Genomic DNA, 25511 nt, shown 5'->3' with positions numbered 1-25511 from the left:
ATTAAGCCTTCTAATCCCCTCAACTTTACTTGGACTGGTGGGTGGCACAGGTACAACTTCAGAGAAGACCACCTTGTCAGTTACTCTCCTCAGCTTTGCACCAAACTCTGTAGGATTGCAGAATTGTTAGCCTGTCCTGATGTATGACAATTGTACCAACATGGACAATGACAACTGGATCTACTCCCCACTCTGGCCAAGAACCAATAGGTGGGGTGCCTGATTTTTTTGATTTTGGGAGTTCAGAGGCCTTCAGGAATAATGAGGGACATTTCTACACAAACTCACCAGGACAGAAAGAAAATACAGAATGATATACTTGAGATGAGAACATAAAAGAGGAGCAGTTGCTCTAATTCAGGGGTCCTCAATCACGGTCCTGGTGGGCCGCAGTGGCTACGGGTTTTCATTCCAGCCAGTGTTCTAATTAGAATTCAGTCCTTGCTGATAATGAAAGTTGGTGTTTAACTCTATGCCTTGTTAGTGCCTTTATTCATCAAAGACACATTTTAGTTCCTTTGTAGATCAGAGGTCCTCAGTTACAGTCCTGGAGGTCTGCTATGGCTGCAGCTTTTCACTTTAACCGATTTCTTAATTAGAACCCTTTTATTTACTACTAAAGCAATATGTTTTTTGGGATTCATTTTAGTTCGCTACCATTCAGAACCCTTAATTAACTATTTTAGATTTTAGCAGCTGCATTTAAGTTTTAATTGTTGTCTGTTTTCTTAATCAGACATTACTTAATAATGAGATGCAGATAACCAATAAACCAGCAGTTCTCCAGCTAATATGCTTACCATGACGTATCTGTGATAAAAAATGTTTAGAAATGAATGAGAGGGGAATTGGAAGGACCATTAAGTTTAAATCTATTCTGTCCACAAAACACACAGATAATGTTCTCACAGAACAAAACTCTACAGTGCAATTAAAGTTGCTCTTGGAAGAATGCAAGCATTAACAAGCTAAATAGTTCAATACCAGGTTTCATTATCAGCATGGACTGCTTTCCAATTAGGAAACGAGTTAGAATAAAAGCCTGCAGCCACTGCGGCCCTCCAGGACTGTGATTGAGGACCCCTGGTCTAATTCTAAATGGAAGAACTCATAAAGCACTGATCTCATATAAAACATAATCTGAAGGAACTACAGTATGTATGCAATACTACAGGGAACACCAGTGGCAACGCTAATAACTCAGAGAGATTTACTCCCCAACAGAAAATGAGGATGAGAAAGAAATTGAAGCATTTTATGAAGACCTTGATTTGCTTATAAAAGGATGAAACACCATCAAGGATTCCTAATGATAAAGGGGGATTTTAATGCAAAGGTGGGAACACTTAAGACAAGGAAAAGTAATAGGGCCATATGGACTTGGTGAGAGAAATCAAAATGGAGAAAGACTTGTAGAATTTGCCAGGAACCCTACTTTTACAGTCACAAACACGTGGCACCAACAAAAAGAAAACTCCAGATACACCAGGAATTCACCAGATGGTAAAACCAGAACTCAGAGAGACTCCACTGTAGTAAACAATTACCTTTGAAACAGTAAGGCAAGACCAGGAGATGATTGTGGACCTGACGACAACCCAGTAGTTGGATCAGTTAGAATAAAACTAAAGAAAATCAAGAAAAAGAAGACAATGAGATTGTAAGAGCCAATCTTAGAATGTTTAACAGACAATGCAAAAATTCAGAGTGTGCTCAATGTGAACTGAATGTAAGGTTCTTATAGAAAATCAGATCATTAGTAATGGAACTGTTACATAAAAACTGTGTGCCATATTTATTACAGTAATACAGCTTCTCTCAGGGATTAATTTATGCACAATAGTTTAGCTTGCTTACTTTTCTGGACAAGAGTGAACTTCACTCTTCAGTCCTAATGTCTGCGTGTTTTCATGGAGTGATTTCTGCACTGATATTGTTTTGTTATTCTCTTAGGTTCGCTGCCAGGGCTTGGCAGAGCGTTTGCATTGTCCATAATAGCGATTCCTTCTGTAATTCAAATGGAGAGATTGTAATTGGTGATGCATCTAGAATGATCTGGACTTTTATTTTTTGATAAGTCCTGTTCATCCCAGCACTGGCACAATCTCAGAGGTTTTATTCCACATCTGGCTCATCTAAGACTGCATTTCTTCTTTCCTCTGTGAAAGCTTATGTGGCTCTTAAGACTGTTATTGTGACAGAATCGTTTCCCATACTCGCAACAAAATGACTTTTCTCTCTATTATTATCATGAACCTCTCTCTCTTAAGTTACGACACCCTCTATATATTATTTTTTATTCTTTTAGGTTCAATATTAGGGTACTCTGCAAAACCTGCATTGCTCCTAACAGTGCCTCCTTTTGGAACACATATGGTGCAACTTTAATTTGTAGGATGTCTAAATCTGCTTAAATGCTCTTTTTATCAAGCCCTGTGAATCCAAAGATCCCGGAGGGATTTTCAGATTTTTTTTTTTTCACATTTAGGTCCACATTTCTGATTGTATCATCTGATATTTTCATATCTTTCCAGTCGCTATTCAAGTCACAGTGATATTATTTAGCACTCATACCTTGATTATCCTGGCATTGTCTGAAAGTTTCTCCTTGACTACAATATCAGTTTTTCTGGCTGTGAATTTTCTACAAGTTAGCACCGGTGTACCTCAGGTGATGCACACTTCTTCATTATCAATGATTCTTTCTGGAACTGGGATGTCACATTGTTTGCACAGTTTCCAATAAAGCAGCTGGACTACTTTGTTGTGTCTTTCCATGAATAGGTTTTTAGACAGGAGTATTTTAAATCCTATAAGTAAGGTCCAGTACTGTTTCCACTGGTTTGTTGCAAAACCTATAATGGTTCCTTTTTCCATTTCTCTCAAAACATGCTGCAAACAACCTTGTATGTAATCCACAATCTTCAGTAGCCATTTGCAAGCATCTAATTTCTCCTCTCCTGAGCCATTCATGTGTCAGGTTTTGGTCCACATTCACTTATCGTCGGAGATCTGTGTATTTCCTACTGGATTTGTGGCCACTCCAGTTGTTTTTTTTTTTTTCTCCGTTCTGGGTCTACCTTCTTATTATCAGTTTTAATTCTTTCTCACAAAATTGTGTCTCCTGTTTCTGTGCAAACCCTCAGTTTTATGGATTGCTTTCCAGTTCAGGTTGTAGTATTTTACAAATGTGAAAATCCTGTGAACTGAGAAGGAATGCTGGCAGTCCTCGGTTTGAAGATTGTTTGTGTAATCTACTTCTGTCAGAGTTAGTGCTCCATCAGCCCTAGGAACATAAAACCTTGGCATGCATTGTTTTTTGTACATTAGTTGGTTGGCATGAAGCAACTTGTTTCTACATACAGACTGTTGAGGTCTTTCTGTGGCCAGTCTATGATCCAAAAGGTGTATGAGATGACGTGTTTTACTAGCTTATTAACTGTTTGTATCTTGTTCCTCACCATCAAGGAACGTTTGAGGATAATTTTACCCTTTTTGTGTATTCACTGCTGATCTTCAATCTCTGCTTTTTATGGTTTACATTTACACCATCATTAATTCCCAACTATTAATTGGGTCTCCTCTTGGTCAAGTTCTCTTATTGGATAATCTTCAAAAAGGATGATTTAAAATTTCCATTAATGACTACTACTTTGTTGTGTTTGTCTAATCCAAACACATTTCTCTCTTGTGGTGCTCAAGATGGTATCTACATAAAACTGGTTTGCCACATTCAGAACTGCAATATGGCTTCTTTCCTGTGTGAGTTTTAATCTGTATCTTAAGTTTATTACTCTCACAGAATTGCTTTCCATTTTCAGAACTGCAATTTGGCTTCTTCTGTGTGAATTCTTTGGTGGATCTGAAGAGTATGTCTTTTTAAAAAGTGTTTGCCACATTTATTACAGCCAAACTGCTTCTCCCCAGTGTGTATTCCTTTGTGAGTCAAAAGGTGGCTTCTTAGTAAAAACTGTTTGCCACATTCAGAACAGGGATATGGCTTCTATCCTGTGTGAATTCTTTGGTGGATCTGAAGTTGGCTTCTCCGTGTAAACTTTTTGCTACATTCAGAACAACAGTATGGCTTCTCTCCTGTGTGAGTTTTAATGTGTACCTGAAGATTACTACTGTAAGAGAATTGTTTTCCACATTCAGTACAGCAATATGGCTTATCTCCTGTGTGAACTCTTTCATGAACTGAAAGGTGATTTCTTTGTGAAAATTGCTTGCCACATTCAGAACAGCAATATGGCTTCTCTCCTGAGTGAGTTTTAATGTGCCTCAGAAGAGAATTACATCGCAGGAATTGTTTACCACATTCAGAACAACAGTATGGCTTCTCTCCTGTGTGAGTTTTAATGTGTACCTGAAGAATACTACTGTAAGAGAATTGTTTTCCACATTCAGGGCAGCAATATGGCTTCTCTCCAGTGTGAATTCTTTCATGAATCGAAAGGTGATTTCTTCTTGAAAATTGCTTGCCACATTCAGAACAGCAATATGGCTTTTCTCCTGAGTGAGTTTTAATGTGCCTCAGAAGAGCATTACATCGCGGGAATTGTTTACCACATTCAGAACAACAGTATGGCTTCTCTCCTGAGTGAGCTTTAATGTGTACCTGAAGATTACTACTGTAAGAGAATTGTTTTCCACATTCAGGGCAGCAATATGGCTTCTCTCCAGTGTGAATTCTTTCATGAATCGAAAGGTTATTTCTTCTTGAAAATTGCTTGCCACATTCAGAACAGCAATATGGCTTCTCTCCTGAGTGAGTTTTAATGTGCCTCAGAAGAGTACTACGTCGTGGGAATTGTTTACCACATTCAGAACAGCAGTACGTTTTCTCTCCTGTGTGAATTCGTTGGTGGCTCTGAAGATTACTCATGTCTGAAAACTCTTTGCCACATTCAGAACAGCAGTGAAGTTTGATACCTGTTATAAGGTTTGAAAGAAAGAAAGCTTAGTTGTTAATCCACTGCTTTAATAATGACATTATTTTACAACATGAAATAAATGTTGTTTGGATTTATGAACAAACTTTGATAAGCATAAGCAATGGTTAATATTTAAGTAACATGTGGAAAGATATTTAACTTGTTAATTTTTTCATTCATATTACAACTACTCTCCACATGAGCATAATCAGTGGGGCCAAAAACTTTAATCAGTAAAGTAAACAGATCATATAGGATAGGCACAATCAAAAAGATTATTGTTGACATTTTTTATACTACATTACAGAACTACATCATCAGTTTTTCATTATATTCTTAAAATATTATATATGTATGTGTGTGTGTGTGTGTGTGTGTGTGTGTGTATTAATCTTCAGTTGTTGTAGTGGAGATTTTTGTGTTTATAGAGTGCCATGACAAACGTGAGAAAGGCACTTTTATTCAACAGAATGCGTCCTGATATGTCTACACACTTAGCCCAAAGCCACTTGACTCAGTAATGTGCTTTTTTTTTTTTTTTTTTTAAATTTGATTTGAAAAGAGAGGAATAGGATAACAAAGCAAAAGCTTTCTAATATATGAATTTGACATTTGAAGCTATACAAAAGAGAACAGAGTAAAATTTAAATGAATAAGACACAAATGTCACTGAAAAATCCCAGAGACCCACTTGTCACTTGACTGATCATTTGAAACAGCAAACTGCACAGTTGTGACCAAAATGCAAAATATACCTCTGGATTCATACCACTTGGACCAGGGGAACTTTATTTTTTATTTTTTGCAAATGGATTTAAAAATTAATTTAATGGATTTAATTTCTTCAGCTAAAACAGGGGCCTCCAGAAGGGCAGCATCATTTTATTTTTTTTTTTAATTCCCCTCCTCCTCAAGAGTTTTTAGTAAAAAACACATCAAGCACTTCCAAAGATTGGGTTCAACAGAGTTGGGAAACTCCAGGAAAAAAAATAATAAAAACCCTTATTAATTTCAAAATATATATAAATCTATTTTAGCACTATATGCTCGACCTGGGACATGGAGGCTAACGAGTCTCATCTGCACAATCCAAGTGCTAACAGTTTTCTAAGTTTAGCACCAGGGAGATAGCAAAGAGAGCACCTGCAATGAACTTTCAATTCTGCACACCACATAAGAAGGTCATTTACCTTCTCTCTGATAAGCATCATTTTGAACTTGTTTCTCAAGATCATCGATATTCCTGTGGGCCAAGAGAGAAAATTTGGATGCATAAGCAATGGGCAGATCTCGAACATGCTTTTTAATAGCCAGCCAAGTGTAAGCTGGGTCCTGAGCATGGTCTTTGTTTTGAGCTATAAATTCCTCAGGTTTATGAGAGGTTTGTGTAATAAAATCAGCATGAAATAAAGGAAGAAAAAGTTGAAGTTTAACGCACTGGTGAACAGAAAACGAGGACAAGAATAGAAATGCATCAATCAGGTTTAGATCCAAAAGAAATCTGGCAAGTACCTGTGAAGAGGGAAGAATGAGCCATTTAATCAGGGAAGGTGATTTATTGAGCAGGGGGTTGATAAATGCATTTGCATCCATACCGATGATTACTTGGAATTCAGAAAAAGAAAGGATGCATAAAATGTGTTACTATATGGAGGTGTGGCATAGACTGAAAAACAGGTGAGTTTTCTTCAACCAGTTTCCATTAATTCATAACAAAACCTGCTGGGTGAAATACCTCCACACCAAGAACCTTCACATGCAGAGCACAGCAAACTAGAACTAAAACGCCATTTTTTTTGTTATACTAGTGGTAAAGGAGGCTGCTGCCACACAGTAGCACCTTGAGGTAGCTCACTGAATGTCTTTAACCAAAAGAAATGATTCTTACAAACAGGCTGTATCAACCTACTTGAAAGATAATAAATCAGCAACAGTCAAGTGCCTGCAAGTAGAAGATAGCAACCTTACAATCCAAAAAAAGATACTGAGACACAAGAAGGCAAAACAAAGAGGGGCAACAAAGAAGAACTGTAAATAAAATACATTACGAGGTATGAAAACGAGTCTACCCCATAGCTGCGCCAGCAATCGTGTATAATGTAGACAGTAGCTCCAGAATCCAACCCCGAAACTGTGCACTTAACGAGTCTGGATATGAGTTTAATGTTAGTGGAAGCTTACTACATTACATGACATAGTTTACTATTTGGTTTTATTTCTATATTTTCTCTGACCTTACTTGGAAATTCAGTTTAGTTTTAGTTTTCCTTCATCATGTATTTTTAGTTTTAGTTTAGTTTTTATTTTACAAAGACATTTCTATTTTATTTCTATATATATTAGTTTCAGTTTTAGTAATTATAGTATGGTTAAAGAGCTACTATTGAGTTTAGTTTTTGTGTCACAATGAGACAGAACTGTGCACTTAACGAGTTTGGATATAATATGAGTTTAATGTTAGTGGAAGCTTACTACATTACATGACATAGTTTACTATTTGGTTTTGTTTTTGTCTCATAAAAACAAGCATAATCAAAACCAGATCGTGAATATGAACAATTTTACACAATTTTATAATTTGTAAAATATTTTCTATGTCATTTGTGCTGAACAAATCTGCGCTGACTGTTGGCACTTTTTTCTTTTTCCTTTTATTGCCCAGTATGGGCCAATTTGTAATGAAATTTAGGTGAATTTTAAGGTGTGAGGGTTTAATAAATGTCTACAGCACACAACATATCCTGCTCCAACGACAAAGTGCTTATAATAAATGCCTTCAATATTGCATTTAAAAATCTCAAATACTGTGCTTTGTTACTTTCTACCAGCCATATTGATCTCTGATTCCATCTCAGGCAATTTTGCCACCTGTAGGCCGGAAAAGATCAAAAAGTATACTTTCTCTATACTTCTTATGTGAAGTGGCAGGTGAATTACTGTCAACAAAAAGCAGGCACCTGAGAAATAAACTGAAAAATTACTCACTCGTGATTTTTCAGTCCATACGGTAAAGTTTCTGTTGACCACCACATTCCAGTTTCAGGCATTTGAATTACAGCTTGATATACAACAAGTGCAAAGAAAGGCGGTACGTAAATCGCTTTCTATTCCACACGTTTTACCCGCGTATTCAGCTTGCTCTGTCACTGCAAATGCTGCGTGAACAGCAGCCCTCCTTCACCAGCCGCCATTCACTGGATGAATATATGTGGGTGGCTCGTGGTGGATGACTTTCAGTTTTAGAGTTAAAAGTTATATGGGTTAAAAACTAACAGCAAGACTATTAATTCAAAAACGAAAACTAAAATTATTTTAGTAAATTATTATTTTATTTCAGTTAGTCTTTCCAGCTACTTTAATAGTTTCATTTAGTTTAAATTTTTTATTTCGGTTTTGTTAATTATTTTATTTCAGTTTACGAAAATGTTTTTTTAATAATAGTTTCAGTTTTGAATTTAGGTTTCATTAACTATAATAACCTTGGTGCAAAACATACAATTATTCATCTTACAATTATATATTGAGCACATTTGTATTGTTTAAACTTGTCCAAAATGTTTCCAGGGCAACATCTAACCTACGAATGTTGCAATCAATTTCCAGCCTCACTAGGTCACATGTTTTGGGCCTGCACCAAATTAACATCATTCTGGACCATAGGATTCTGCCTATCAGACAGCCTTGGTGTCACAATCCCTCCTAATCCACTAACAGCTGTGTTTGGTGGGCTCACAGAGGGGCTTCAAGTGGAGAACGACAAACAAACTGGAAATGCCTTTACTTCACTATTGGCACGTAGACTTATCTTACTCAACTGGAAGAATCCTAACTCACCCCTTTTCAGTCAGTGGGTAACTGATGTTATATACTACTTGAAATTGGAAAAAATTAAATACTCACTTACAGGGTCTGTGCAAAACTTTTTTAAAACCTGGTAGGATCTAATTAATAACATTTTATTTTAGAATAAGCTTTTAAAGCACGGAGGAAGCAGATTCTCTTCCCCTTTTAATTCTATTTATTTACTTACTTATGTTTTCTACTATTAAAAGTTTCACTATGTTGGCTTGGCTCTCTTTCTCATGGGTGGTGGTTGACTTGACTTGAATCTAGTTTTGTAAAATTAGACTTGAAATGTTATTAACAGGGCAGCATGGTGGCGCAGTGCGTAGCGCTGCTGCCTCGCAGTTGGGAGACCTGGGTTCGCTTCCCGGGTCCTCCCTGCGTGGAGTTTGCATGTTCTCCCCGTGTCTGCGTGGGTTTCCTCCGGGCGCTCCGGTTTCCTCCCACAGTCCAAAGACATGCAGGTTAGGTGGATTGGCGATTCTAAATTGGCCCTAGTGTGTGCTTGGTGTGTGGGTGTGTTTGTGTGTGTCCTGCGGTGGGTTGGCACCCTGCCCGGGATTGGTTCCCTGCCTTGTGCCCTGTGTTGGCTGGGATTGTCTCCAGCAGACCCCCGTGACCCTGTGTTCCGATTCAGCGGGTTGGAAAATGGATGGATGGATGGATGGATGTTATTAACAGCTTGCCAATCCTATCCACTTAATTCTTCTAAAACTAGTCATTTAGCCCGTTACAATAACGGGCGCTAGAACAGTAGTGCATAAACATTAGTAGGAACAGTCTATATTAAATGGCAAGGGACTTTGACCTCATTCTTTTTGTTGGTCGTATTTTTCTCTCTTTCAGCCTTTCTTTTGTTGATGTTTACTTGCTGAGCTGACCGTTCTTCGTGGGCTGCCGCCGTGTATTGTGTGTCTAATTTTCTGTGACAGTAATACTGTCTTGTACGGCTCTATTCAATAAGGGCGCGCACAAAAAGGTGAGCTTCAAAAGTGCGACCTCAATTGAGTGCGGCGAATAAAGGCGTTCGTAGATAATTTAGTTCAAATGGCTCTGGAATATGTGAAGAGCAACAAAGGTGCAGATCTTTATTTATGCGTGCCTTTATTCGCTGCGCCCAATTGAGTTCGCCCTTTTGAAGCTCGCCTTTTTGTGCGCGCCCTTATTGAAGGATACCGTCTTGTACGTCCGCTGGCTTGTACGTCCGTAATATACCTTTAATTTTCTCTGGCGGTAATACAGGCGTGCGCGCCGGTAATATGCCTTTAATCTCCTCTGACAGTAATACTGGCTTGTATGTGGCTGTAATATGCGTCACTGTATTGTGTACCTTTAATTTCCTCTCGCAGTAATGCTGGTTTGTAATTCCGTAAAACGCCTCTAACTTTCTCTGACAGTAATATCGCGAGTCGCACCGTGCCCCGCGCATACGCACTTCACCAGAAGACACCCACACACGGACACCTGGACGCACATAGGGATTTTATATATATAGATAACATCAACTCGAGTATTGAATGCCCCTAAACTCCTCCTGTGTACCACACTGCTTGGCCACTGAGTCCATGTGTCCGTGGCCCTCTGTGCAATGAACAGCATCCTAATGTTTGTGCCAAATTTACCCATAACTGGTTGCCAACTGTGTCTGTGTTCTTGTACACATTACAATACAAACAGGCCAAACAGAAGACTGTTAGCTAAAGATACACAGAGATGGACACACAGCTGGATTAAGTAGCTCTGAGAATGTGTTGCTTAAAATCTTCAATAGAATTTAAATTTCTTTATAGAAACATGAAAATTTTTGTGAACCCTTTGGAATCTGAATTTTTACCCGATTTCCTCCCAATAATGTGGTCTGACTCTCAACTACACTACAATAACAGACAAACACAATCAACCTGAATTCATAACACACAAACAACTGGAATGTCAACACTGAACATGTCATTTAAACCTTTACAGTCCCGTCAAGTCAGGTGTTCAACCAAGAAGAAGAGACTGGAGGTGTGGCTTGGAAGCACTGGGTGCTGGCAAAGCCGTCTCTTCTTCATAAAGATCTGTTCATGAACATACAGAACAAGAACATAAGAAATGTAACAGACAAGAGGAGACCATTCATCAGTCCATCAAGTCTGTTGGTTTGGGTAACAGCTAAGCTGCCCCAACATCACATCAAGATAACTCTTAAAGATTGTCAAAAGGAGATTAGAATAAAGAGAGATAAGAATAAATGCTAATAAAAGCATTCCAAAGAACATCTTTGCTTATTAAGTGCTTTTGTTGTTTTTCAAATATTACTTGCCTTGTAATTTCAAGTTTTGTTTATATTGTTCTGTTTATTAATTACCCAAATATCTTTGTATTTTGACCCTAAGAGGTGAGGTCACCCCAATGTCACTTCTGAAGGACCACCCCCATCCTTTATATTTGATATCACGGAGGTGATCCTTCAGTCATTTATTGACATTTGATGAGTGCTTTATTATACCTGTTTAAGCCAGTAATCCATTTTGGGCCTGTGTATACTGAAGCCTCCTGTTGAGATTGTAGTCAGGCTGCCTGGGTTGAGACCTACAGTTAGGTCCATGAATATTTGGACACAGACAACTTTTTTCTAATTTTGGTTCTGTACATTACCACAATGAATTTTAAATGAAACAACTCAGATGCAGTTGAAGTGCAGACTTTCAGCTTTAATTCAGTGGGGTGAACAAAACGATTGCATAAAAATGTGAGGCAACTAAAGCATTTTTTTTAACACAATCCCTTCATTTCAGGGGCTCAAAAGTAATTGGACAATTGACTCAAAGGCTATTTCATGGGCAGGTGTGGGCAAGTCCGTCGTTATGTCATTACCAATTAAGCAGATAAAAGGCCTGGAGTTGATTTGAGGTGTGGTGCTTGCATGTGGAAGATTTTGCTTTGAACAGACAACATGTGGTCAAAGCAGCTCTCCATGCAGGTAAAAGAAGCCATCCTTAAGCTGCGAAAACAGAAAAAAACCATCAGAGAAATTGCTACAATATTATGAGTGGCAAAATCTACAGTTTGGTACATCCTGAGAAAGAAAGCAAGCACTGGTGAACTCAGCAACGCAAAAAGATCTGGACGTCCACGGAAGACAACAGTGGTGGATGATCGCAGAATCATTTCCATGGTGAAGAGAAACCCCTTCACAACAGCCAACCAAGTGAACAACACTCTCCAGGGTGTAGGCGTATCGATATCCAAGTCTACCATAAAGAGAAGACTGCATGAAAGTAAATACAGAGGGTGCACTGCAAGGTGCATGCCACTCATAAGCCTCAAGAATAGAAAGGCTAGATTGGACTTTGCTAAAGAACATCTAAAAAAGCCAGCACAGTTCTGGAAAAAAATTCTTTGGACAGATGAAACCAAGATCAACCTCTACCAGAATGATGGCAAGAAAAAAAGTATGGAGAAGGCGTGGAACAGCTCATTATCCAAAGCATAGCACATCATCTGTAAAACACGGTGGAGGGAGGCAGTGTGATGGCTTGGGCGTGCATGGCTGCCAGTGGCACTGGGACACTAGTGTTTATTGATGATGTGACACAGGACAGAAGCAGCCGAATGAATTCTGAGGTGTTCAGAGACATACTGTCTGCTCAAATCCAGCTAAATACAGCAGTCAAATTGATTCATGATACAGATGGACAATGACCCAAAACATACAGCCAAAGCAACCCAGGAGTTTATTAAAGCAAAGAAGTGGAAAATTCTTGAATGGCCAAGTCAGTCACCTGATCTTAACCCAATTGAGCATGTATTTCACTTGTTGAAGACTAAACTTCAGACAGAAAGGCCTACAAACAAACAGCAACTGAAAGCCGCAGCAGTAAAGGCCTGGCAGAGCATTAAAAAGGAGGAAACCCAGCATCTGGTGATGTCCAGGAGTTCAAGACTTCAGGCTGTCATTGCCAGCAAAGGGTTTTCAACCAAGTACTAGAAATGAACATTTTATTTCCAGTTATTTAATTTGTCCAATTACTTTTGAGCCCCTGAAATGAAGGGATTGTGTTAAAAAATGCTTTAGTTGCCTCACATTTTTATGCAATCGTTTTGTTCACCCCACTGAATTAAAGTTGAAAGTTTGCACTTAAACTGCATCTGAGTTGTTTCATTTAAAATTCATTGTGGTAATGTACAGAACCAAAATTAGAAAAAAGTTGTTTCTGTCCAAATATTTATGGACCCAACTGTATCTATAGATAGTGAAGGTCCAGAGGCCTCACCTTACTGTATAAAGCTTGTATACACAAGAAATTGGAGTCGAGATGTGTGCATACAACTTCTCATACAAACATCAAGATTTACAAAAGAAAACTTGACAGGGGAACATGTGTTTATTTACAGCAACTTTGACATACATAACATTTCAGAGAAACTGGGAAATGACAACACCCTTGATCAAACAGGAAAATGCAGCCAAACTAGCTCAATGACTACTTGCAAGAAATATTAATTTCAACAAGCTGTTATTATAATGTGAGTTGATGAGACAAACATGAGACCTCAAAAATGATAGCTATGATGTACAGATTGTATTTTAGTTAATTTAAGAGTGCCAATGATATGTATTTGCACTGAAGAACTTCTGTTTTGTCATCACTTTAAATCTGCTAGTTGATGTCACTTCTCAGGGAACTGGCCGACAGCTCAACAATACTTCGGCCAACCTTCACTCCATTATGCCTGCTGTTGTGGATGCCATTAACTGACTGGCAATGCACTATATCTGATTTTTGTACAGTGTGGGTGTACGTACATAATACATGACATGTTTTTGCCAACACAAAAAGTCAATCTGCAGCTGTGTCCAGCTCTCCTAACACAACTGGAACACTTTACTGCCCTCATATTGTAAAAAGGGCACCTAGCAAGATTGAAGCTACTTTTGTTAACTGTAAGCGGCGATATTCCATTAATACACAAGTCATCCAAGATGTGGATGACAAATGTCACGTCTACATGGCCTCACTCAAACCGTGATTCATTTATTTTGAGACAAAGTAGCTTTGAAAGACATGATGGTGCTGTACATGGACAAGAGCAATCATGTCATTACATGTGCCAGGTGACAGTGGCTTCCTGCACAGACACTTTTGCCCTACACCTTTCCTGAAACACCAAGCACAGAGAAGAGGCACTATAATGCCATGCCTGATCGTTCACTCTCAGATGAAGAGCAAAGCCAGATATTCTTGAATGCAGGTGGTGGCGTTTCGATGTTTCAGGATGAAGAGGCTGATCTACCAGCCAATGAAGTTCTGCAGCATCATGATTGCATACAGAGGTGATGGATTATGTGAATGTTTTCAGGGTGACAGTTAAAGGAGTGTTCACATATACATATTTAAAAAGTAACTATGATTTATAAAAGTAAATTTTGTAGTAATGTGCATAAATCCAGTTTATAAATCTGATTATTTTCTGAGCATACACATTTTCCTTTTTTTTTTTTTTTTTTTGCTTTTTTTCACTCAATTCCATGCAAAGTTTTATAAATGTCACCCCTGGTCTGATGTGTCAGTCTTTTGAAGGCCTGAATCCCCATGTCACCATGTGTGTGTCCCCATTTCACGGTGGTTTGGAGGTAAAAGATCACAGCACACCATTGCTATCACCTCATGGTAGTATCAGAGTTTAGGACTTTTTTACTTCTGCAGGACCAGGATAGGATGTCATCAGCAAAGCAGCACTGAATTAAAAATTGTTATAAAGACATCTGATAGGAGATGTTAGTGCTGGGCGGTATGACCAACATTCTACATCATTACACAGTATTCACCAAATAAAAATAAAATAAAATAAAACAAATGCAACTTCATGATGACATCTTTACCAACTGAACCATCATTAAGGCAACTTGCATTAATATGGACCTTGCTTCAAGCTAAGCTATATACATAAATAATAAAACTGCAACTTGCATTTATAATGCTATTTGTGGTAAAGCCCTACGGAAGCTTATTAGGGCCACAGAGAAGGAAAAAAAAAATACGGACACTGAAGAAGAAAAAAACTACTATGTCAAGAATAAAGTTGACATTTCTACGTTATTCTCGTAGTTTATTTTGTCATTAAAGTAGAATGTCGTAAACTAAACTTCATCCTAAAATCAATGTTTAATTTATTAGATTTTCTCAAACCCAGTCATAAGTTAATGTTGTGTTCCCCGAGCCATATTAATCGCTATGCGCTTCTTAAACTGACTTCCTCTTGCACTGAGGAGGCGCAGGCAGCGATCACCGCACAGAATCCATTCACTTCATGATATTCCTGCTCTCTGAACATTTAGAATGCTAAGATAAATACTTGATATCATTTTCATGTTGAAATGCATTAAAGCAGGTATTAAACATGCACAGTAGTGCTGCTCCCTCGCAGTAAGGGGCCCCCAGGTGTACGTTCAGTGTAGAGAACTTTATGGCAAGTGTGACGAGGCTCCAAAAAACTGGATGTATGAATTGATATCGCAAAGGTTTAACTTAAATATTGTGTAAATATTGGGTTTGTGATCTGGTGGTCAGGGACACGAACACAGAATTCAATGGATGTTCTTCTGAGCGGGTTTTCTTTATTGCACGCGTGCTGTCTGTCTGATGTACCAAACCCCCAGTTCCTATCCTTCCTTTTTCTTTCTCCACATAACCAATCACCACGTCTTTGTGAAATTAAAACTGGTTATAAACTTAGATCATGGAGTGTTCATAACTTTTAAAAAAATCTTCATTATACATGTTTAATTATGCCATCCATTCAGGGTTGCACCCATCCCAGCAAGCATTGTGTGCAAGGCAGGAGGAAATCCTGAACATGGCGCCAGCACATCGCAGGGTGAATACGAGTAACACATACACTAGCAGGGTTAATACAGCAGAACAAAACCCCACATCCTACATGACTTTGAAAGGAAAGTGAAGCACGCCGAGTAAACCCACCAGAAAAACATGCAAATTCAAGGCAGGGAACACCCGGGACCCCCTTGCTGCGAGGCAGCAGTACAACCTCCACGCCACCTTGCCCCCACGTGATTAATACATGCTGTAATGTATTTCATCATGAAAATGATATTAAGTATTTATCATAGCATTCTAAATGTTCAGGGAGTAGGAATATCATGAAGTGAATGGATTCTGTGTGGTGATCACTGCCTGTGCCTCCTCTTCGTGCAAGAGGAAGTCAGTTTAAGAAGCACATAGTGATTAATATGGCTTGGGGAACACTACATTAACTTATGACGGGATTAGAGAAAATCTAATAAATTAAATATTCATTTTAAGATGAAGTTTAGTTTACGATGTTCTACGTTAATGACAAATTACGAGAATAAAGTCAACACGTCGACTTCAATCTCGACATAAACGGCGAGAATAAAGCAGAAATGTTGAGAATAAATTCAACATCTTGTTACACTATTACACAGTACCCAGGTACATTACGCAGTATTAAAAAAAATACAGCTTTAATTTCGGAATGTTCTCTGTCCATTTTCACCGTTCCATACCTCCAATAACGCATGTACTCCGTTGCATGCGCGTTTAGCAGTGCAGCAGTGAAAAAGGTCCCCCCTTAAACAGTTTCCCACTGCACCACATTCCGAACGTTGTTTAAGCTATTTAAATCGGTGTTGCGGTATAAGAAGAATCCATATCATAACAAAAATAAAAAACGTTTTTTTGGTATGAATCGGTATACCGCCCAGCACTAGGAGATGTCATGATAGTGAAAGCTTGAGATAAGTTAGGTAATGAAAAAGACAATCAGCTGAAAAAAAAGAAGAAATCTACAAGAGAAAGGCTTAAACAGAAGAAAGCTGGTGTTCTGGACCAGTCAATCAAAATGAAGAGCTTAGGATTCATTGGCTTTACCTAGGGGTGGGCGGTATGACCAAAATTCTATATCACGGTATTTTTCTAAATTTTCCCGGTTTCACGGTATTCAACGGTATTTTTTTCCCCATGCATGAGTGGATGTTAACCACATTTTCCACTGTAATTACTGGCTAAGAATAACCTATTCCACTGTGAAGAGTATTGTACATTGTACAAAAAAAACATTTTAATGTGCACACAAGTATTAATACAGGTTTGCATGGCCCCATAAAGTGATAGTTTTCAAGGGGGTGGCACTAATGGAGAAGGTATCACATTGCATGACAGATGCAGTCAAAATATAGAACCTTTTTATTGAACAAATTTTGCAAAAACAAACTATAATTTTGACAACATATTTTCAACCATACAAAGAGGCATTTAGACTTAGTAAAATATCCAGAAGTGCTTGTCAAAAGTTGTATTGCACTGAACATGTCTTAGAAAAGGAATAAATTGTAAATATTTTTTGTAAACCAACTACACTTTCTGTTAATGTTAACAATCTCTGTCCACTGACATGTTAAAGTGACTTTTTAAACAACTTTACCAGCATTAAACTGCATAATATTTAAACTAATAAATAATAACAATAAAATAAATAATAGTATTATTAGTGATAGTTGCACTATTACTTCAAGGCTTCAAGCCCAGGTGCATTACACAGTATTCACCAAATTAAAATAAAATAAAACAAGTGCAACTTGGTGATGACATCTTTACCAACTAAATCATCATTTAGGCAAACTGCATTAATATGGACCTTGCTTCAAGCTAAGCTATATACATAAATAATAAACCTGCAACTTGCATTTATAATGCTATTTGTGGTATAGCCCTACGGAATCGAATTAGGGCCATGGTGAAGAAAAATAAAAACGGACACAGGGAAGAAAAAAACAAACTATATGTCGAGAATAAAGTCAACATTTCCACTTTATTCTCGCTGTTTATGTCGAGATTAAAGTCGACATTTCAACTTTACTCTCGCCGTTTACGTTGAGATTAAAGTTGACATTTCCACTTTTTCTCATAGTTTACTTCATAATTAAAGTAGAATGTCGTAAACTAAACTTCTTCCTAAAATCAATGTTTAATTTACTATATTTTGTCAAACCCTGTCATAAGCTAATGCAGCACATTAAATGCTTTGTGTTAAGTGTTCCCTGACCCAGTTGTTAATCACTACGCTTCTTAAACTGACTTCCTCCGCACTAAGATGAGACAGCGATCACCGCACAGAATCCATTCACTTCATGATATCCTGCTTTCTGAAAATTTAGAATGCTAAGATAAATACTTGATATCATTTTCATGATGAAATGCATTAAAGCAGGTATTACACATGCATGGCAGTGAGGCGGTAGTGCTGCTCCCTCGCAGTAAGGGGCCCCCAGGTGTATGTTCAATGTAGAGAACTTTATGGCAGGTGTGACAAGGCTCCAAAAAACTGGATGTATGAATGGTTATTGCACAGGTTTAACTTAAATATTGTGTAAATGTTGGGTTTGTGATCTGCTGGTCGGAGACACAAACACAGAATTCAATGCATGTTCTTCTGAGCGGGCTCTCTTTATTGCATGCATGCTGTCTCTATCTGACGTACCAAAACCCCAATTCCTATCCTTCCTTTTTCTTTCACCACATAACCAATCACCACACGATAAATGTCTTTGTGAAATTAAAACTAGTTATAAAATTAGCCCACGGAGTGTTCAGAACTTTAAAAATATCTTCATTATACATGTTTAATTATGCCATCCATTCAGAGTTGCGCTCATCTCTGAACGAGTCGCCAGTACATCGCAGGGTGAATACGAGCAAAACATACACTAGCTGGGTCAATATAGCATAACAATAACCCCACATCCTACATGACTTTGAAAGGAAACTGAAGCACACCGAGTAAACCCACCAGAAAAACATGCAAATGCAAGGCAGGGTACACCCAAGACACCTTTGCTGCAAGGCAGCAGTGCAACCTCCACGCCGCCGTGCCCCCCATATGATTAATGCATGCTTTAATGCATTTCACCATGAAAATTATATTAAGTATTTATCTTAGCATTCTAAATGTTCAGAGAGCAGGAAGATCATGAAGTGAATGTATTCTGTGCGGCGATTGCTGCCGGCGCCTCCTCTTAGTGCAAGAAGAAGTCAGTTTAAGAATCTCGGAGAACACTTAACACAAAGCATTTAATGTACTATATAACTTATGACGGGGTTTGAGAAAATCTAGTAAATTAAATATTCATTTTACGATGAAGTTTAGTTTACGATGTTCTACTTTAATGACAAATTACGAGAATAAAGTCAACATGTCGACTTTAATTTTGACATAAACGGCGAGAATAAAGTAGAAATGTCGAGAATAAAGTCAACATGCCGTCACACTATTACACAGTACCCAGGTACATTACACTGTATTGAAAACAAATAAAACAAGTACAACTTGGCTTGCAGTATTATCCAGTAGTATAGAAACAGTATTTATACATCTGACCTTTTAAAACTAAAGTATCTCCAGGTAACGGAGGCGACTCCTTTTTCTCGGCAAAAGTTCTTCTGTGTCATCATGTTCAACTTTATCACCGGCTTCAGTTTCGGAATGTTCCCTGTCCATTTTCACCGCGCAATACCTACACCACCATACCTATTTAGCGGTGTAGCAGTGGAAAAAGGTCCCCACTTGAACAGTTTCCCGCTGCGCCACGTTCCGAACGTCATTTAGGCAATTTAAACTGGTGTTGTGGTATAAGAAAAATCCATATCATAAAAAAAATTAAAAACGGTTTAAGGTATGAACCGGTAAACCGCCCAGCACTAGCTTTACCTGAAATGACATCCACACCACGCTGTCTGAGGAAAGTGAACCGTATCAGGCGGGACCCCAGCCACCCTGCACTGTCACATTTCACCCTCCTCCCATCTGGGAAGCAACTAAAGTCCATTTGGATGCACACCTCCAGGTTCAGGTACAGTTTCTACCCAACTGCAATCATACTCATGAACAATCAGTAACCTTGGGTCACCTCCACTGCTACCTGCACATATACTTCTTCCACTATCTCTATTTATTCCTAGGATTCTGGTTTTATTTATTTACTTATTTATATTCATTTATATATATTGTGTGTGTGTGTTTTTTTTTGTCTATGTTCACTGTCTGCAGAGGCACAAGCAAGCAAACATTTCATTGTACACGGTACTTGTACTTGTACACATGACAATAAAGAATTGAATTTGAAAGTCAGCTGATCATTGAAGGAATCCCTGAGGCATCAAGGAACTGAAAACTTTAAAGATGATGAATAGACAAGAAACTGAACCCTGAGTAGCAGCTGCAGGAAATGTTTGGTGGCGGTCATTGCAGCTAAACGAGGACTGTTCCCATGTTTAAACAATGTATTCAGGAATGACAAAGGTATTTGTTATTAGTTTAAGATGACTGTGTCTGTCTATTTTGGGGGACTTAATTAAAGATCAGACCACAGAATTAGGAGGAATTATTGCAGAAATAAAAGAAATTCCAAAGGGTTCACAAACTTTTTTTTTTTTTTACCAAAGACAGGCTTAGAGTGTTTTAATAATGTTACAAACAATAATGGAAGAAGTGCAGACTCCTAATCCCTGTAAAACGTAGTGAAATTGCTGTGTTTAATATAGTTTGAACATTTGTCTACGTTTCTTTAAAAAAAGCACAAGACAGCACTTTCAGGCCTATAACCCTGACCCTAAAACGTACACCGATTGTTATTTTTCACTTACTTGTTTTAGATGACGTCTTAGGTGGTGGTTGACCTTCCTCAGTTCTAGAAGATAAAATGTTTTCAATCGTCTTTCTGTCAGACTGTAATGATTCATATTTTACATTGATAGAAGACTCCGGAGATGAAGAGTGTCTGCTATGAGAACAGACTAATTGGGTCACTGCTCCATTTTGATCTCCATAATGAAGGTCATCTTCATTGACACTTTCCATACTCCTATAGCTGGCCACCTCAGTGCTGACACACTCCTCTGCATCCTCCATTTTAATACACACTGACCCCAGTTCACGGTCCTGTTCCTTAATGTCCAGACTCTCCTGTTTGGGGTGGACACTCTCCCACTCACAGTCCTCCTCCTTAACATTTATGGTCCTCTCCTCAATGATATTCAGGTCAGCCTCACACATTTCCTCTTTCACATCCATTTAAATGTTACAGTAAATGGCAGGTTTTTCTCTCTCTGTGGAAAAAAACAGAAATCAATTCCATTAAAACTGCATCATTCAGATCTAAAGACATTTGATTTTTATAACATCCTGTTAGTTAAAGCTGATGTCAAGTCAGAGAGATCATAGAAATCAGACAGTAACTCATCCCATTTCATGTCACATTAGGAGTTAAATGAGTTTGGGAATGAAAGGAGGGTCCATCAGGGTAGAAGAAGAAGGAGGCCATCTTGCACAGTTGTGTGCCAAAAGTATTCACTACTTTGATTGAACATCCAGCGTTGCTGGGGTCCCTGAATTTTGTTATCATATAATGTTACGGAAGGTTTATACAAGTTAGGCCTCAGGATTATGTTAAAAAACAGGGGCATATGAAGGAGGAACTTAAAATCGCTGGTCAACTTGCCCCAACCTTGCTAAATCCCAAACCATTATTTAAGTCACAGCCTTCATTTACATAATCTTAGCGAGATGGCGGCAGTTGGTGGTGTCTCCCTGTAAAGATGGCCACCTAATGTGAGACACCCAATGTCTGACTTCAACTAGCCTGCGATTAACGGAGATAAATTTAAACAGGTTTGATTTTGTTTTTAGTCTTAGGGGCAGATAACTAATGAATGTTTTCCTGAAGCAGAAGGCATAGATAAAAGTGAAAAGGAATACATAAAACACAGGTTTTGAACCTAACCAAAATAAAAGATGCTCAAACAGGGGTGAGCACAACTCTGCTAAATGGTCAGAAAAAAATTGCTAAATGTGACAATTGTTTAAATTAATGTGGTCAGGTGATGAGATCAGCGACTGTGGTTGGCAAATCTGACATGCTCCAGGACAAAAATATTCTTCAAAACAACTTTGTCATGATCAGCAACTTTGAAACAAGTTTCAAGTTTATCAGCTTCATCTTGTTTATGTACACTTTGCCACAAGCACATCTCATCACAAATATTTACGTACTTAACACAGTAATAAACTCGTATTAAAGAGCAGCACCTCCCAATATTGTGACCATGGCATGCTGGAGGCCTTGTGTGCCTCAGTCTTCATCAGTGCTCCACTGTTTGGAGATTTGTGCTCCTGACAGACCAGTTTGCCATGGGTAGCCCAAAGGGGAGGGGCCAGACAAAGAACATGAATATTCTAATTGAATGAAAGTGGGTCTGCCCAGAAGATGGATGCCAGTCCTGACAGTGGTGTTTACCTAAGAGTGGCACACAGCAGTGGACACCACAGCCTGGTTGTGTCCTGCATGATAAAGCTAAATGTAGCAGTCGCCAAATGTGACTTAGCTTCCACCTCACCACCGTGGTCCAGTGGAAAACAAACACCAATAGAAGTTAGAAGTTATTGGGGTACAGGAATAAAACCAGAGAACCTGTACAGGGCAGGAGCCAGCTATAGACCACCATAGGGTCCACTCGCATTCAAGTCCACAACCACACTAAAAGTAGTTAGACTTGTCAGTCCACTAAACCTGAGCATCTTTAGAGAAGTGGAGAAAATAAGAATAAAAGAGCAGACATGGAAACTGCATAGAGACTTAAAAACTTCTCTAATGCTCACTAACAGACATTACTGGTTTAGCTTTAGCAATGAAACATTGGAGTTTGTCATATTTCATAACAATTAAAAGAAAAACTTTTATATTATTGTCCATTCCAACAAAGCATGGATTTTAAAAAGCAACATCCAGTGCTGCTATGATAGGCCACGTTTAACAGCAGCACCCGTGTTTGGTTTTCTTTGTTGTTATTTCTTACTTTGTTCTTGGAGAACTTGGATAACCAAAGTGGTGAGGAAGGTTTGACTCGCCTACCTGCGACAGCAACTGCTGGACCTGTGCCCTTAGTCTCCCAGAGTGCCTGATCTAATCGCTGGGCTGCCAGCAGAGCTACAGAGTGGTCGCTGAGGAAAGAAGAGCAGGTGTCCGACTCCACAACAAGACAAGAAGGCACAGACCGTAGCTGCCTTTGGTCATCATGGGCAATGTAAAATCAAATGCTGGTCAGGAGCCCAAGGGAATACAAACTCAGCAGTCTCATGTGCTTCAGTGAGACGAGGCTTAGAGCTGAAACACCGGACTCTGTGGGTGCACTGAATGGATTTAAAATTGTGTGGATGGACAGAAGCAGAAGTGAAAGCAGTAGGAAGAAAGAAGATGGACTTGCCATTGTTGTGAATGAAAATGGTGCAACACTGGACACATTACTATTAAAGCACTGGACCTGAATATAGTGCTTATATGGGGGGGCCTTACAATCTTATTATATTCTGAGGCAGTTTTCACATGTGCTGATAGTTCATATCTCCCCTCTGCAGATGCAGCAATCACAACAGACACAGTATATTCTGTAATAAGCAAACTCTACTGACCATCCCAGTGCTTTCATCACACTTTCTGGGGTGTTTGACTTTCCTGCTCCCTCACTGATTTTTAACTAGTTTGTGGACTGTACAGCAAAGGAAAACAAGACCCTGGACTTGCTGTGCGCCAATGTTAAAGAGGCATATAACTCTGGTGCTTTGCCACCTTTATGCCGATCAGACCATAATTATAGCTCATACCCACATATAAACTCATTGTCAAGCAGCTGCCAATCACTAGCAGGACCATTCAGGAATGAACAACAAAGGCGGAGGATGATCTGAAGGAGGCCTTTGAGAACGCTGAGTGGGATATGCTTTGTGACTCACACAGACAGGACACCGAGGGTGTCAGCCACTGTATCACAGACTACATCAAGCTTTGTGTGGATAGCACAGTCTTCACAAAGGCAGTGTGCTGTTTCCCCAAAAACAAACGATGGATCACAAAAAAACCTGAAAGCCTACTGAATATGAAGAAGAAAGCCTGTAGGTCTGGAGATAAAAATGAAATCAAGGTGGTGCAGTCAGAGATGAAGCAACAGCTCCGTGAGGAGAAAGCCCACTACAGAGACAAACGTGACCATAAATGGATACCAGAGTTTCTCATATACAGTTAAAAGCAATCGAAAACAGGTGCGTTTTCAGTCTTGATCTAAACATTTGGGTTGATGATGCTGACCTAATTTCAATTGGCAGAGCATTCCAAAACTTTGGAGCTAGAACTACAAAGGCACACTCACCCCTAGTCTTCATCTTAGACTTTGGCACAACCAACAATTGTCGTTGAGAGGAACGGAGGGAGCAGACTGGTGTATAGAGACTTAAAAAAACAGGCTGAGATACAAATTCGGTCTGCTAGAATTGTGAGGCAGTAACACAAACCTCTATTAGCTTCTCTAATACTCACTAATAGGCTTACTGGTTTGGCTTTAGCACTGAAACATAATTAAGTGTTCATCAAATAAACACATGTAACTGTCTGCAAGGGGTAAGCAGGTTTGAGGCCGTGTGTGTAAATACAGATTCTGATGGCCAATCTTTAACAATATGAACATTCAGTTTAAACTACTACGGGCAAGGCACGCCATGGCAGCACTGCCGTTTCTTTCAATGTATAATAATAATAATAATAATACATTTTGTTTATATAGCGCCTTTCCAAAGCTCATTTGTTCTCAGCTCGTATTCTCCATGGTCATGTACCCCAGTTCGTTTTTCGCTTTTACTATTCTGACTCGTAAAGCCCGAGGGACTTACTGCTCGTTCAATGGCCGGCCGGTCACCAACCCCGCAACTGTCAGAACTGAGCGCCGCGGAGTAAAAAAAGAGAAACAAAGGCAGAAATCAAAGCATCTTACGTGTGGAATGGCCGTCTGCCCGATGCCGGCGATTCGCGAACGAAACGACAAAAGGACACTCGGACAGGAATGAAAAGGCGCCAGCGATGTGACTGGGTGCTACGAATTAAAATTTGGGACTCAGCCACGTGAGTGAACCGCTAATACGAATGAACAGCAATGGCACGCGGGTGGCCACAGGAGGATTCACTCGAACAAAGTTCAGCAGGGGGCTAACGAACACGAACTCGCCGCGTGCGGTGATTCTAATGGAGCGAATGAAAACTCACACGTACATAAAATGTATCTCCAAAGTACTTACTGCCTGCGTCTTGCCGATGAGATTCTTTCTGAACTCAACCACACTTCTGCCACAATCAACAACAGCCTTGAGTCAGTGTAGTGTTTCACAAAGCGAGACGGTGGCAGTGTAGCTTCAGGAGGCGTCGCATTGGATGACGTCAGCCTGTCGCCGATTTCGGGTCACGTGCCAGTTGAGCGAGAATACGCTGTAGCTGGAGAGAGGCTGGGTGGCTCAGTGTCCTGCTGCCTTATAGGAGCCTATTAAACCAATGTCATCAGAGAAGCTGCGTTTGTTTTTGTGATGATGAAGTGAGTTTTGTAATTTTTTAATTAGAGTAAGATTTCCTGTAAATAGTTTTACAGTTTTCCTGTAAAAATTTAGTAAAGATAGATAGATAGATAGATAGATAGATAGATAGAGATACTTTATTAATCCATAATGGATGGATATATATACAGTATATATATATATATATATATATATATATATATATATATATATATATATATATATATATATATATAGCATAATAAGAAACTTTCATTCCTCCAGGATAAGTGTGGGTCCCTCCTCTCTTTCTTCTCTGTATCTCTACTATCTCCAAAGAAA

General features: G+C 38.9%; 1 protein-coding gene across 1 annotated transcript in view; it reads right to left on the bottom strand.

Moving 5' to 3' along the window:
- Nucleotides 1-25152, bottom strand: part of LOC127525821 (gastrula zinc finger protein XlCGF26.1-like) — a 98986-nt gene extending 73834 nt beyond the window's left edge. Inside the window, exons 1-2 of the mRNA XM_051921619.1 lie at nucleotides 24921-25152; nucleotides 20447-20908 (exon numbers count right to left, since the gene is read on the bottom strand). Coding sequence (XP_051777579.1) covers nucleotides 20447-20873 — 427 coding nt within the window. The 5' untranslated portion in view covers nucleotides 20874-20908; nucleotides 24921-25152. The remainder of the gene's footprint in view (nucleotides 1-20446; nucleotides 20909-24920) is intronic.
- Between the last annotated feature and the right edge of the window lie 359 nt (nucleotides 25153-25511).

Source organism: Erpetoichthys calabaricus (assembly GCF_900747795.2).
Source record: "Erpetoichthys calabaricus chromosome 1 unlocalized genomic scaffold, fErpCal1.3 SUPER_1_unloc_10, whole genome shotgun sequence".
Lineage (NCBI taxonomy): Eukaryota > Metazoa > Chordata > Cladistia > Polypteriformes > Polypteridae > Erpetoichthys > Erpetoichthys calabaricus.
Note: the sequence above shows the minus strand (reverse complement) of the source record. Positions and strands in the feature narration are given on the sequence as shown.